At 43.4% G+C, this 15,664-nt stretch overlaps 1 protein-coding gene across 1 annotated transcript in view; it reads right to left on the reverse strand.

Moving 5' to 3' along the window:
- The window catches only part of LOC104994977 (kinesin-like protein KIF6), a 296,967-nt gene that overhangs the window by 192,191 nt on the left and 89,112 nt on the right, over nt 1–15,664 (reverse strand). The window contains exons 6-8 of the mRNA XM_010848702.1: nt 8,580–8,685; nt 7,591–7,729; nt 2,600–2,815 (exon numbers count right to left, since the gene is read on the reverse strand). Of these exons, the coding sequence (XP_010847004.1) occupies nt 2,600–2,815; nt 7,591–7,729; nt 8,580–8,685 (461 nt within the window). The remainder of the gene's footprint in view (nt 1–2,599; nt 2,816–7,590; nt 7,730–8,579; nt 8,686–15,664) is intronic.

Here is a 15,664-nt window from a genome sequence, read left to right on the forward strand (position 1 = left end):
GTGTTTCTGATACGCCACCTCTCTCCTCCTCCCCATCCTCTGGCTGGGACTCCTGGACTACAACAGCCCCCTAAAGGGTGGTCTGGTCCTGTGTCCTCTGCTGCCAGTCCGTCTGCCCAGCATGCTGCTGAACCTGTCCTCCCAGCCTCTCACTCCCCAGAGCCCACCACTCCTGGCCTTTCTGCTTCATAAAATGCTCCTTTCCACCACAGAGCCAGTGGAAGCCGTTCAAGTGATTCCTTCTGCTTGCAGAGTTCCTCCCAGCCATGCCCCACCCTCATGACCACTTTGGGTCCTCCGGTCTTAACTTGCAGGAGAGTCTCCCTGCTGTGTGCTCTCTCAGCCATACAGAGTGTACTTTGAAATGAACTGCTCGAGACTCTCTTCTCTGTCAGTCTGTAAGTGCTCTGAGGTCAGGGGCTGCTGGGCCATGCATGTCCTTGTCTGTAATATGGGGGTAAAACAACAACTTAACGGAATAAGGATTAGATGAGTTCACTCAGGTAGCGAACTAAGTATAGTACCTGATACATGTAAGGACTATGTAAGCTTGGTATCTGAGTCATTCAGTGGTGTCCAACTCTTTGCGATCCCATGAACTGTAGCCCACCAGGCTCCTCTGTCCATGGAGTTCTCCAAGGCAAGAATACTGGAATGGGTTGCCATTCCCTTCCCCAGGGGATCTTCCCAACCCAGGGACTGAACATGGGTCTCCTGCATTGCAGGCAGATTCTTTACCCTCTGAGCCATCAGGGAAGCCCATGTAAGCTTTAGCCATATGACAATGATTGACACAGTAACTAGAACAAAGCATGTACTCAATAAATGTATGTTGAATAAAGAAATGAAAAAAAATGATGGCGGAACTAATGAATTCACCAGTCCAGAGGGCCTCCTTTTTTCCAGCTAGCTGTTACCCATAAGACAGTACAGAAATGCCATATGGAGAACGATTGCTTGTTCCTGTCTGCTGACACCATGATCAATGGTGAAAAATAGCATCTTTGTTTCCTGGGATTTGAACTTATCCTACTCTGTTGCTTAAGAAATATTCACAGCAAGGAAATTTGGAATGAATAAAGAGATAAAGGGATATAACATCACCAAATACACTTCCAGGCTTCTCAGTCTTGTCTCTATTAACTAAAAAGTGTGCTCTTTAATGAGCACCATACTCTTTATTTATTTCCAAGCTAGATGCATAAGAAAACCACACATGGCAGGTTGTTCATCCCAACAAATGTTTACACAGAAAATTTCAACCTAACTTGCAAAAGGGAAGCTCTTTATCCCTTTGTTATAGAACATTCCATACTTGGAGTCTGAAGTATGTCAGATGTCTTCACAAGAAAGGCATTGGTCAACTATACACATGGGCTGCCAGTCTAATAGAAAGAGAAACATATAAAACCAACCTGGACTTCCAGCATGGTTCTGTGGCTGCTGTAGTGATGGGGCTTGCATGCTCGGTCACTTCAGTGGTGTCTGACTCTTTGCGACCCTGTGGACTGTAGCCTGCTAGGTTCCTCGGTCCATGGGGATTCTTCAAGCAAGAATACTGGGATGGGTTGCCATTTCCTATTCCAGGGGCTCTTTCTCTCCCAGGGATAGAACCTGCATCTCCTACATCTCCTGCATTTGCAGGCAGGTTCTTTACCGCGAGCGCCACCTGGGGAGTCCGCTGTGGTGGTGGTACCAACACACTCACCAAAAACCACACCCGGGGCAGGTGCCTCGGAGTCGGCCCAACCCTGACAAACCCTATTATCCGACAAAGCTGTGTGTGCTCATTGTCCTTTAAGGCAGACTGTGATCATATCCTAAAATAAGTCTGCTGCAGAGAGCTCATGTGGATTTATAAATAAACACTGTTTCATCACATTAGTGGTGATTCTTCTCTCCCTCCTGTATTGGAGGAAGTTTTCTGTTCTCTCCTCTACAGTTGGCTTTTCTGCTGTTCCCCTGAACCCTCTATTTCAGCCTCTGGGACAGTCCACACTTTGTGTTTTCAGTTTAGTCATCAGTTTTAGAAACGGGCATTTAAGAGATTTGGTCATTATAAAAATGAATTCTGACAGATAAGTTGTTAGAGCCTTCATCCTCGCACATTTAAAACTAAAGGATGCTACACTGAAATCCATTATGGAGAATGAATTTTTTTTTTCCAGAGTGGAAATAATGGCGACAGAATCCACATGCCAATGCAAGAGATGCAGATTCAATCTCTGGGTTAAGAAGATGCTCTGGAGAAGGAAATAGCAACTCACTTCAGTGCTCTTGCCTGGAAAATTCCATGGACAGGGGAGCCTGGCGGGCTACAGTCCATGGGGTTGCAAAGAGTCAGACACAACTGAACAACTGAGCACATACTTTACTTGGGGTTTCCTGTTATTGCTGCTGCAGCTGCTTCTACTACAACTTCAAGACTTCAAGAAATGTTGGTAACATTAAAAACGGTAATATTTAGGATGCTTAGTATAATAATAAAGATTATAATCATTTACATGTTTGTTTATTTTTTATATGGAGGTATAATTTGACAGCCTCTATTTTTGATTTATAATTATAGAGTTTGTGTGTATAAATAAGTATAACTGACCTGTTTTTCTGTGGAGCAAACTGGATCTGTATGGAGAGGTGCTGGAGTCCAGGGCCTGAGTGGAAGCTGAGAATGGCAATGTCTTCGGACCGTCCAGGTTCCCAGGTGGGAAGGGGGAGCTCTGGCCATGACTCAGTTGACTTCTGTCCACGCTGGAGAGGTGGAGAGCGTCCTGAGCTTTCTTCTTCTCCTTCTTTAACATATTTACCAAAATATCTAAAACTTGACTTAAGGATTTAGTCACTCATGATGGATTAGAATGATCAAAACACTTATTTTCAAGTGAGATTGATAGTTTCAACAACACTTGCTATGGTCATGTGACAAAGACAGACAAAAGAAAGACTTCACGTTTCTGAGGTCCTCGATAAAGCGATGGACAGGGTAGGAGGCTGCTGGCCTTTCAATAGGGCACCATTATCATTACATGAAAAATGAGCAAGCCAAAAGGCCTTTAAAATCTTTGAGTTCAAACTAATTTGGGCTTAAAGCTTTCATGAAAGCATTTGTAAAAAGGAAAACGAACCCTGGGTAGTGGTTGACAATGGAGCTGTCTCCGTAAACAAGACTTGAATGCAGGAAGCAGCTCTGGAATCGGCAGGACGAGAAGCAGGGAGAACGCAGAGCCTGCCCAGCAGGCAGCTCAGCAGAGTCAGCTCTGGGGCCAGACCACCTCCATATCCAACTCATGCTCATTCCGCATACCTTTGAACGGGGCTTTAAGTCACCTTTTTAAAAGTCTCTAATTTTTGGTCTCTCTAATTTCACTAAAAGAGGTGAATTATTAGTAAAGATGTGCATGCTAAGCAACTTCAGTCATGTCCAACTGTTTGCGACCCTGCGAACTATAGCCTGGCAGGCTCCTCTGTCCATGGGATTCTCCAGGCAAGGATACCAAAGTGGGTTGCCATGCCCTCCTCCAGGGGATCTTCCTGACCCAGGGATCGAACCTGCATCTCTTATTGTCTCCTGCATTGGGGGGCAAGTTCTTTATCACTAGCACCACCTGGGAAGCCCCATTAGTAAAGATTTATCATTTTAAATTAGAACTTCTGTGGGCCATATGGATCTATTAGGAGCACTGATAATGAGTGATAAAGTCACTCCATTCTACCCTCCTTCACTGTTCTTTCAAGTTCAAGTTGTCGAGACCTCTAGGGGATTCTGCCATCATGAGGAGAAAAGATGACACTCTTTGGAGAACCTCATAACTCTCCCTGCATTGCACTGAGATGAATCCAAGGCCTCACCAGCCCTGCAGATGGCTTCATTCAAACAGGAGTCTGAGGAAACTCGAAGATGGTGTAGGACAAGACGGCTACACGAAGCCGGGGGAGGCATCCAGGCATGTTCATTCTTGGGCAGGGAACATGGAGAGCACTTGACCTCCATTTTCCTCTTCAGCTTTGACCTCAGCTTTTTTGTGATTTCTGGAAGCATGGTTTTTCTCTTACAAGCCCTGACACAGCCTCTGTTCTTCACCTCAAACAAGCTTGTATTTACTAAAGGTGTTCACAACTTTGGTGGTGTCTAGGAATTCCCCATTCCTCTGTGCGGGGGTGATTATCGAGACCACCACGCACTTTCACTGATTCCTGCTTGGCCATGGCCATGTCCTTCCTTCACTCACTCAGTGACATTCCTTGGAGCTTGCACTGGGTGCCAGGTAATGCTGTGTTCTAGGCACAGAGATAGAAAGATGCAGGGGCACACTGGCTTTTTGCTCTCATGAAGCAGATGTCTACTGGAGAAAGCTGGATCTCTTTCACACACACAGGCACACACATACGAGGGCAGAAGTGCCAGATTGCTTAGTTTTTTAAAAAGGTCGAGAGTGACTGAGTGGCTGCTTTCTACTGGGTGCTCAAGAAAGGTTCAGGCCTCAAAACAGGCTTTTTAGAAAATGACATTGAAGCTGAGACCTGAATGACAAGAAGAACCAGACATAGGGAGGGTGTCTAAGCAGAGGAAGTGGTGAGTGCTGAAACCCGAAGGAGAAACGGGCTGGGCAGTGGTTTACAACAGAGGCTATTTCACCACCCACGGGACACTTGGCCACGTCTGGAGATATTTTGGGTTGTTTTTGGGCTTTCCTTCTGCAGAGGGGTTGGGGATGCTCCTGGTGGCCAGTGGGTAGAGGACTGCTCAGGATAGCTCTGACGGCGGCACTGCTGAGGTTAGGAAGCCGGGTGTTATAAGTCAGGGCAGAGAGGCACCGTGCCCACAGCCTAACGTGCATGGGGTGGGGGCAGAAGACACGAAGTAGGGGCTGGGTGGGCGCAAGATCACGTGGGGCCTCTTCACCTGGAGGAAGAAGCGTGATTGCTACTCTGAGTGTAACGGGAACCTGCCGGAAAGACTGAACCAGAGAAACGCGGCGTTCTGATGGACGTTCACAAAGGCCACAGCAGAGACTCATCTCGCTGCCCGCCTTCTCTCCGGTTCCCTTTGTCTGGCCCTGCTTCCAGCTCCCATCTCATTCGCGCCTCTGTTCCTGCCAAGGGCAGCCCTGGGGACCAAGTGTCACCCCGTTAAGTGTTTTGTGAAGACATGTCCGAACTTTATGCAAGCTGATAATGCCACTGAAGTGACACCGTTTTCACTCCCTTTCCACGGAGAGCATTCCAGGCCGCACACTGTCTTTCTGTTTGCAGGACAATCTTCTGCTGAGCTCTAGTTGGATCAATTTTCCTCCTATTTTAAGCCATATCTTTCTCACTCCTCCTGTCAGTATCCTGGCCTTCTTGGTTCTACCCAAAAAAGATAATGAAAATCGTCTCCAACCTGACTGTGAGACATATGAAACGTCAGGAGCCTTTCTTGGTCATTAGCCCTTGATAAATGTCAGCTTTGTGATGAGTATGTCTTAGCTGCTCTCCCTCCTTCTTCTGAGTCTGCCCATTGTCTGTGGGGTCACACCCTTCACGGTGCAGCACTCTACAGAGCCCGGAGCACAAGCCAGGCGGCATCTTACCAGCTCTGCTCAGCTCTGAGATGCTGGTGAGAGGCAGTGTTGTGGGAGATGACGGATGAAGAGCTAGGGCATCCATCTGGGTGTGAACTTCCAAGTTCAGTGCTCTTTTCACCATGCCTCCTATACATTCTCCTTGCAAATATGAGTCTCAGAAGGCGAGGACCCCGCTGGAGTTGTTCACGGTCGGGAAAGAATCTAGCACAGCCCTGTGTGGACAGCGGTACCTGGATTTACCAGTGAAGAAATGATGTATGTCTCTCTCTCACTCCCTTTGTAAAGTAAACATATACGAACAAGCCTAGACTGTTCCCTCTCTGTCATATCTCATTTCATCCCTCCCATATGCACAGACATTCATAAGCCCAGAAGGGGATTAAGGAGTTGGTAGGAGTATTTAGGGGAGATGATCCTGAACTAGGATCAAGGCCAGGAAAAGAAGCAGAGCTCAGACTGGGGCTGGGGCCAGGACTGAGGCCTCGGCTGGGACCATCTCTGGGGATGGATGGGGCAGGACAGAGGAAAAGGAATGCAAGGCAACAACACTGCAGCAGCTCTCGGAGACTCGGGCTTGCGTGGGAGTTCAGCTCACAGTCAGATTCACTGTTACTGGCCCGATAATAAAGCGGCTCCAGCCCACTTGAATCAGACACATGGGGTCTGCTAACACTCAACCAAAATTAGAGGCTGAAGTTAATCAGGCAGAGTGCCTACCTCCTATTTGGTTTGGTTTTACCTCTTTATTACTGGATTTCCTTCATGTAAGCTATTTTTTATGAATTTTGCACAATAGCTAAAACTAAAATACCTTTTAGCAATTTTTGAGAAGTGAACAAAAATATTTGTTCATAAAGAACTGACCGAAATAATTTCTCATGCATGTTTAAAGCCTGCAAATGTAATGAAAATGCCAAATCTTTTGCAAGAAGCTTGGAAGATAAAATAAGAAACAATACTGAAGAAATACTGGGGATACCTGAGATCTAACCATCCATGAGGGGCTCTTTAGTGATGGACAGGGAGGCCTGGCGTGCTGCGATTCATGGGGTCGCAAAGAGTCGGACATGACTGAGCGACTGAACTGAATGGAACTGAGAGGTAACCATCTCATCTGTGGGCTGTCCAGGTGGCGCTAGTGGTAAAGAACCCCATTGCCAATGCAGGAGATGTAAGAGACACAGGTTTGATCCCTGGGTCAGGAAGATCCCCTGGAGGGGACAATGGCAACCCACTCCAGTATTTTTGCCTGGAGAATTCCAGGGACAGCAGAGCCTGGCGGGCTATAGTCCATGGGGTCACAGAGAGTCGACTTAGCATGCACGCATGCACGTCGTCTGGAAGAGAGGCAGTTCCCATGTGCTGTTACAATTTTCAGTCCCCAATATACGCTGTCTCCTAGAGACGTAAGAATTCTATCCTTAACGCTCATCTACACTCACTTCCAAATTTGGGAACATTTGTAAGTGGAACTCAAAGCGGTAGATCTGGCTTTTAAATAAAAAAGTTACATTTAAATCAATCTCTGCTCTTTATAAGCTAAATACCATTTGTCATTTCTCGGCCATCATTCGAGTTTCACCCACACACAGAGGCCACAAATTCTGGGCCATGGTGAGGCTGTGGTCAGCCCGGTGTCCGGCCAGCTAGCTAAAGATAACCAGCTAGCTCACTGGGTCAGGACTAAAACAGGAAGAGCACTGTAGAGTAGTCAAAAATACATTAAAAATTTTTTAATGTGGAGAGAAAGAAAACCCATGCTTTTCAATAAACTGAAATGTCTCCCATAATGGTGAGATATCTAGCTAAAAGCAAGGTAGTTTTTTTTTTTTTAATGGCAACTCTGGCTTTACTAGTGGCGACAACATGTTTGGTGAAGGGACATTTTACTTCTAAATGGAAAGAAACAACGTGAGCTAGAACCTGGGTGGGGAGCTGGGTGATGTGGCTAGGGGAAGATAGCTAAGGGTTTCCTGGTCCAACCCCATAGAAGAAGAGTCTCTAATCTCTGCAGAAAGGATACTGATTTCATTGTCCCTCTGCTGTAGAATATCACGTAGCTTTTTATACTCTTCCTCTTTTAATGGTTCTTGGCAGTTTTGATCTTTGTTTTCGGAGGGGGCTGTGCTCTGTCTGTGGATCTTCTTGTCATTCAGCAGTTTCTGTAAGATGAAACAAGAGCTTAGCACCCACACGTCTACTCCCAGTGTCTTGTGTCTCTGATTCTTTTCGCCTTTACCAATGCCTTGCACACATTAGGTGTTCTCCTCTGACGCCTCGCCTTGCAATGCGGTTGCCTTTGCTGCAACATGTCTTCCTCCTCCTACCTCCTTCATCATACCCCTCCCCCTTAACTTGTCTTTCCTTCCCTAACATGGGAAAATCCTGCTCAAACACTGTCTTCTCTTGAACATCTTTTGCTTTCTCTATAACCTCATACCACTAACTCACACTTAAAAAAAAAAAAAAAACAGTTGTCATGTCTTATAATTATTCTTTACATATCTGTCTCCTCCATGACTTACTTACTCAACTTTGCCTTCTCTATGCCTAGTCCAGAACAGACTCACACAAATGTCTATTATCTTCATGAAGTATGCTAAATTACAAGTCAGGCAGACATAGAGGCTAATGATATTCACACTGTGTCATCATGAAAGTAAAACCTAAGACCGAAGCTGCTGGAGAAAAATGAAGGACACAATTCTTTTGACATAGCTCAAAAATAAGTGGATTTTGAACACGAAACGATTTTGTGTAGAAGGTAGAGAGATTCCCGGCCAAAGCTTTAGAAGTCTAAGGTCTGAGCTTATCCATTGGAAAGTAAGATACAACCTCTGAAGAAATTCAGTGATCATCTGTTTGAACCATCTCAATGGTTCAAAGATCATACTGTTCTGGAAATGGGAAGCCGGCTCCTCAACCTTTCAAGAGCAGGTCAACTAGAAAAGCTTTATTGCAGTTCAAACACAGCAGACAATGGCTTCTACTAGTGGAAATGTTTAAATTTACCTTTAAATAATGGAAACAGTGATGAATTTTACGCATATCAGTGCCAACCTCTAGTTTACTCTCTGGATCCTGGTCTTCCAAAAAGGATGTTATTAGTTTTTCCAGCCTAAAAATACATAATGTATGAGAATCAACTACAAGCTTGAAACTTTAGAAATTCTAGTGGCATTACTTTGTTAGTTAACATTTGAATTACAGGATATTGTTCTCACTTCCTCATGAAAATACAGGTATCCGATTTGACTATAAACATTAATGAGGAAGAAACAAATTGGCAAAGTGAAATCTGGAAATGATCCAATTATTTGACTAGTTTCCAGTGGACTTTCACATGCAGATTTCAATTCAAGAATCATTTGATTTCTACAAGATATGCATTCTAGCCTGCAACACTGCTAAAGTAATGAAAAAAATTTTTTATTAGTTTCATTAAAAATTAATGCTGCTCAGTCTGACCTGGGACCTAAGTGGTGCCCCAAACCCTTTGAATTACTCCTGGTTAACATACCGTATTCACAGTGGCTCTTCCAAATCCTTCCACAGCCCCCAGCCTCCATCAATAATGCAGCTTCTCACTAGACTGAGAAGTCAAAGTTGTTTCAAGTGGGCTCCTTCAGCTACCTTTTCCTCCACCTGCCAGTGTCTCTGTCTCACCTCTCAGCCCTCTTCCTTCTGATTTTGGATAATATCCTTCCTCCTTCTCATGGCCAACCTCTCCCCAGGCTCCTCACAGGGTTACCTGATTAGTTACCTCCTTAGCACCTCTTCATGCTGATCTTTCCCTTCTCCTTACAAGGATTTTTCATGTTAGTCCTATTCTAAACCAAATAAAAAATAGAAAACAAACATCTGCCTTTGGAGGGAACATCCAGGCCATGCCAGGAAGCTTAGTTTTCGGCTTATAGTGTCCACACTGCATTCTAGGGTCTGCATGGCATCTTCACCCCCCCGTTAGTTTATGAGCATCATGGGACAATTCTTGACTCTTAATCTTCCTTGTGTTCCCTCTCCATGTCCCTGTATCTACAGCCTCAGTATAGGATCAATGGAATGATTCCTTCTGTATTGAGATAAGACTCTTGATAAGGAAGGTGTAAGAATGGCAATCACTATCTGTGATGCTATCATTATACTGCGGCAGTCTATCTTTCTCACATTGTTTTGAAAATATCTGCACACTTTCAGGATCATTTTGAACAGAACACATCTCCTTTCCACTAGTACTACCAGCCTGCTCAAATAAGATGTAATGATTTCCTTCAGATAGCAGAGGATGAGGTGGTTAGATAGCATCACTGACTCCATGGACATGAGTCTGAGCAAACTCTGGGGGACAGTGAAGGACAGCAAGGTCTGGTGTGCCACAGTCCACGGGGTCAACAAAGAGTCGGACACAACTCTGCAGCTGAACGAAAACAAGCAGCTTTGGATGTCGCTCTTACTTCTTCCTACAGTCTGTGACACATGACAGCTGTTGCTTCCCAATCTGCACTGTCATTTTTAAGGAGCATCTTTGGGTGGAGGGGTACTTATTTGTACCATTTGCTGACTGATATAATCTTACCTTGTAGCAGGCTTCAAACTGTCAGAGACATAGAGACATTAGTTTCTGATACAAAATGTGTTAATGTTTTTATGTGAAATATGATAAAAATAGATATTTATGGAAAGAATTCCAAACAACACAGGGGTGAATATATTAAAAAATAAACACTCCACTCTTCTCCATCCCTTGCCACCATTCTCATCTTTATTGACTCTCAATATTTTGGGGAATCCATGGTTAGTAGCTGAAATACATTCTTCTAGTTCTTAATGAAGCAGCTACCTATAGCCTTATGTGCATTTGTAGATTTCGTTTGTTTATACAAAAATGAGATCACACTCTGAATGAAGTTCTATATCATTATTTTTCTAAAAAATTTATCAGAAATAATATTCCATGCCAGTACGTATATAATAGAACTATTTCATTTTTAATGGCTATATAATATTGCATAGTGTGTGTCCTGAGCCTCTCATGATAGACAGTGAGGCAACATATTCATAATTGCTACTTTCTTCTGTCACTCATGAGGAGGCCTGAATGCACAACTGCCAATTAATGAAGTTTCAAAAAGTAGTAATGCGTATCCATTTGTATTGACCCTGAATACTTAGCAAAAATTCTGGAACTTTGAAAATTATCATTAGTTCTAGAATTTACCACAATAGTAAATATAATTTACTATCCTCTGGAGTAGAAGTGTTTTTTGGTTTCCACTGTCTCTAAAATTTCAGACAGCCAATATTAGACTATGGCACCCCACTCCAGTGTTCTTGCCTGGAGAATCCCAGGGACGGAGGAGCCTGGTGGGCTGCAGTCCAGTGGGGTCGCTAGGAGTTGGGCACGACTGAGCGACTTCACTTTCACTTTTCCCTTTCATGCATTGGAGAAGGAAATGGCAACCCACTCCAGTGTTCTTGCCTGGAGAATCCCAGGGACAGGGGAGCCTGGTGGGCTGCCGTCTATGGGGTCGCACAGAGTCGGACACGACTGAAGCGACTTAGCAGCAGTGGCTAGTCAATTCTTCTGCCTTGCTTTTTCTTTCAAAAATAATTTCTCCTGTATAGTCTGATTGTGAAGTAAATATTCTAGGAAACACTCCATTAAGCAGGGCTGAAGTGGGTTCCAAGCTCACAAGAAAGCACTGTAAAACTGTACAGACCTGCTCATTAGCTGAGTTAATGCACAGATCACTCTGTCTCACTGGACTTTGGTGTTACATCAAGACTCTTGTCTTGCACAATAAGAGTTTAGGATACAAGCAAGACCAGGAATCCAAAGAAATGGTGAAGAACTTCTGCTGACATGAAAGAACTGGATTGCTTCACCCCCCTGAGGCTTGATTAGTTGGATATAAAAGTAAGAATGAAGATCAGGCCTTTTGACGTGCAATTTTTTTTTCCTTAGTACTTGACACAACAGAGCCTCTTCAGATAAGAAAAACATGCCCGGTCTTCCCTTCATCCATTAAATGATTCATTGTTGAATTAATTTTCTTATCAGCCAAGGACTTGGCCTAACAATTAAAATGCAGAAAAATGCCTATTCAGATGTTTCTGATGTACTCCTCTCATAGTTAAGAGTGAACGATTGACCCTAAATTCCCTGCATTTTCCTATCTCCCAAAATAGTTCCTAAGTTCATACCTAGTCACTGGTCCCAATGGGGGTCTCCCAGCTGCCAGAACCCTGTTGGCCAGTGAAGAACTGTCTGCAGGAAGCTCTCTCAAGAGGTCAAGTGAGCATGATAAGTCTGTTCTTTAGGATAAGCTTTTGTAAACAAGAAATTTTACTTGTTCTCTGTCGCTAGGACAAAAAGAAGTAAAAGAATCCCATTGGAGAAGTAAAACTAAATGCATGCCATTCAGTTCTAGTTCATATAGACAAGAAAGATGGTAGATAATCTATGTGCCTGAACACTAAGCCTGGCTGGTAGGTGACTGGAGGATGTTGGTGATGATACTTGTTTCCACCAAACCGACTGTTGATGAGACAGCGCTGACAGCCTGTAGCTTAGATCAGCAGTTCTGTTGTGCTATAAATTTTGATTCCTGGCCACATCACAAGCTGTCATTGCTTAGTTGCTAAGTCATGTCTGTCACTTTTGTGACCAGATTGACTGTAGCCCACCAGGCTCCTCTGTCCATGGGATTTCCCAGGCAAGAATATTGGAGCGGATTGCCATTTCCTTCTCCAGGGGATCTTCCAGACCCAGGAATCGAATTCAGGTCTCCTGCATTGGCAGTATGGTTCTTTACCACTGAGCCACCCAGGAAGCCCATGGCCACACCAAAGAATTGACCATAATTTCTAATCCATGCTTTATCCCCTCAAGACCACTGGACTACTTCTGTTTTTGCTCCCAACATTTCTTGCCAAAAATAAAGTTTTATCTGCAGCCATATTTTTGTGGAAATTTAGGTTTAGTAGTGTGAATAGAAAGGGAAAGCCAGCTAATTATCGTCAACAATAGCTGGTATTACTTGGGCAAGCACTAAATGCTAGCTACTGGTCTGTGCCCTTTGAATACAACATTTCCTTAATCTGCACAACAACTAGATGGGCTGGGTACTCTTATTGTCCTCATATCATAAGTGAAAGACCTGAAGGACAGAGAAGTTGTATGTCTTGCCCAAGGTCATACAGCCAGCAGACCACAGAGCTGGAATTCAAACTCGGGGAGGCTGACTTCAGAATTCAAGTTTTAAACACTGCGCTTACCATACTATGGCAAAGTTACTACATTTATTTAAACATCATGCTGGGCAGTGTATTTCTAAAGGGCAATGCCATACCAACTAGAATTTTTTGAAAAGGTAAATAGTCGAATAGACAAGAGGGAAATAACTGAGCTGCACTTGCTTAGATCTTAATAAGGTCACTGACTGGCATGCTTTATAACAGCAAAGGGAAAGAATCGGAATGCCCCATATTAGGAAATTAAATAAATTATGGCATAATTGTTTACACTGTTAGGCAAGTATTTATTTATTTTTAAATGTTTAAATTTTAATTGTTAGGCAAGTATTTAAAATGATGGTGAAGAGGTATTACTGGCATTAAAATAGTCATGATATACTATGATAGGTTAATAATGAATCCCTTTACAGGGATTCTGCAAGTAGCCTGAAATACACCCACCAAGAAGATAAGAGACAAGAAGGAAGGAAGGAAAGACAGAAGGAAGAAAAAAAACCTGAGGCTTTTGCCCAGTTGCCTTTGGCTCAACAGCATTTATTATCTCCTTGTGAAAAGAGAGACTAGCGATCCAAGAGAAACTTGCTCTTCTGCAGTGTTTTTATCATTATGTTACATTCAACTGTTTATTAAATGAAGTTCATTGTTTATCCATTGTGCACGATTATGATGTTCTCATTATTCTAAAATAATCTTTGTTAAAAAAAATTCAGCATGTTCCTTTCAGCATTAGCATCTCAAAATGAATTACAAACCATGTCTCTATGGTACTGGCTGTGGGAAAGTTGGGGGAAAAGAGGAATGGGTATAAGCAAGGAGCACACCTAAACTGGAAACCCCGGCTGGTTCTAAATCCCAGGACAGCTATGGGAAGTGTGGCCCAGACAGTAACTGGGGGACAAGGATGGCAGAAGTGTCCTATGACACAGTCTTATTCCAGGGAATTAATGGGGAAAAACAAGGTTAGGGAGTGCAAGGCATTGGGACCTTATCCTCGGATACTGAGCTGGAAAGAGTGAGTGGGATACAAAATACCCCAGCTTGTGGGTTAGGGCTGTTCTGTGGCAGAATTATGGAGATGACTGGTGCCCCTGAGCTGACGGCCCTGCTGGCTTCTCACTGGTTCTGAGAGAATAGGCAGTTCATTCTCGGGGGCTATTAAGGAGTTCTGATTGCAGAAGCTAACTGGGACTAATTATGCCCAAATGTATCAGAATCTGCCTGACCCCCATCAGTCATTCGGCCACTAAAGATGGTGCTGTTGAGCACAGGTTGTGTCCGACAGGGTTAAGCAATGGGGTTGCTGACAAACTATAGTCACGTTTCAACGTGAGCAAAGATCTTTCTTAAAAAGCTGAAAATAATGACAAAGATAGAAGGCAGCTGGAGAACTCAACTTCTAGGAACATAACTACATAGGAAGAATGGGAGAATAGTTACAAAATTAAAAATACTGCTCACTGTATATAAAGAATGTGGCTGAACAATTATGCTGAATTATCTGAACCATGAACTAATTTATCAGCTTCTGTGGGTCACAAATTTCTCAGCTGCGAAATGTGCAAAACAACATCATCTCTAGACTGTTTGAGCTCTATGAAACAATGCAATTCAAGGAACAAAGACAGGGTATTTATTGTCTGGCCCACAAACGCCTTGCTCTTCAGTGTGAACAGTAGGCCAACTTCTTAGGCATCACCTGGGAGACTTGAAGAAATGTAGACTCCAAGGCCCTGTGCCAGACTCGCTGAATCAACATTTAAACAACATTCCCTGGGATTCCTGTGTGCATCAATGCTTAGGAAGCCATACAACACAGCAACTCGTTGAATTTTGAGTTATGAATATAAACACATCTTTTTGGCTCTGGAACCCAAAGAAATAACTTGAGATATTAAATGAAAGATATTAATGAAAGATATTAAATTAAATTAACAGCATCCCTTGATGGTCAGCCACGTCCTGGCTGCTGTGCTAGTGACCTTACATGATTTCTTACTTAAGAGGGAAAAGAATTAAAGAGATTATCATAGTCTGGTTCTCTTTATAACTGCCTTCCCCTAATTACTTTATTAGTACTTTTATTGAACATCCATTACGTTTCAGCCACTCTTACATGTATTTTGTTATCTATCTGTACCATAAAGCTAAAAATTATTTTCCCTCCTTCACAGGTGAAGACAGGAGCACTCTTAGAGATTAAGTAACTTGCATACTATTAGTAGCATATTATATGCAACGTACTGCATATAAGCTATAATCTATAATCTATACAACAGCCTGGTTCCAAATAGGAAAAAGAGTACGTCAAGGCTGTGTATTGTCACCCTGCTTATTTAACTTCTATGCAGAGTACATCATGTGAAACGCTGGGCTGGAAGAAACACAAGCTGGAATCAAGATTGCCGGGAGAAATATCAATAACCTCAGTATGCAGATGACACCACCCTTATGGCAGAAAGTGAAGAAGAACTAAAAAGCCTCATGATGAAAGTGAAAGAGAAGGGTGAAAAAGTTGGCTTAAACCTCAACATTCAGAAAACTAAGATCATGGCATCTGGTCCCATCACTTCATGGGAAATAATGGGAAACAGTGGAAACAGTGTCAGAGTTTATTTTTGGGGGCTTCAAAATCACTGCAGATGGTGACTGCAGCCATGAAATTAAAAGACGCTTACTTCTTGGAAGGAAAGTTATGACCAACCTAGATAGCATATTCAAAAGCAGAGACATTACTTTGCCAACAAAGGTCCATCTAGTCAAGGCTATGGTTTTTCCTGTGGTCATGTATGGATGTGAGAGTTGGACTGTGAAGAAGGCTGAGCGCCGAAGCATTGATGCTT

The sequence above is a fragment of the Bison bison genome, unplaced genomic scaffold, assembly GCF_000754665.1.
Source record: "Bison bison bison isolate TAMUID 2011002044 unplaced genomic scaffold, Bison_UMD1.0 scf7180017864270, whole genome shotgun sequence".
NCBI classification, from domain to species: Eukaryota; Metazoa; Chordata; class Mammalia; order Artiodactyla; family Bovidae; genus Bison; species Bison bison.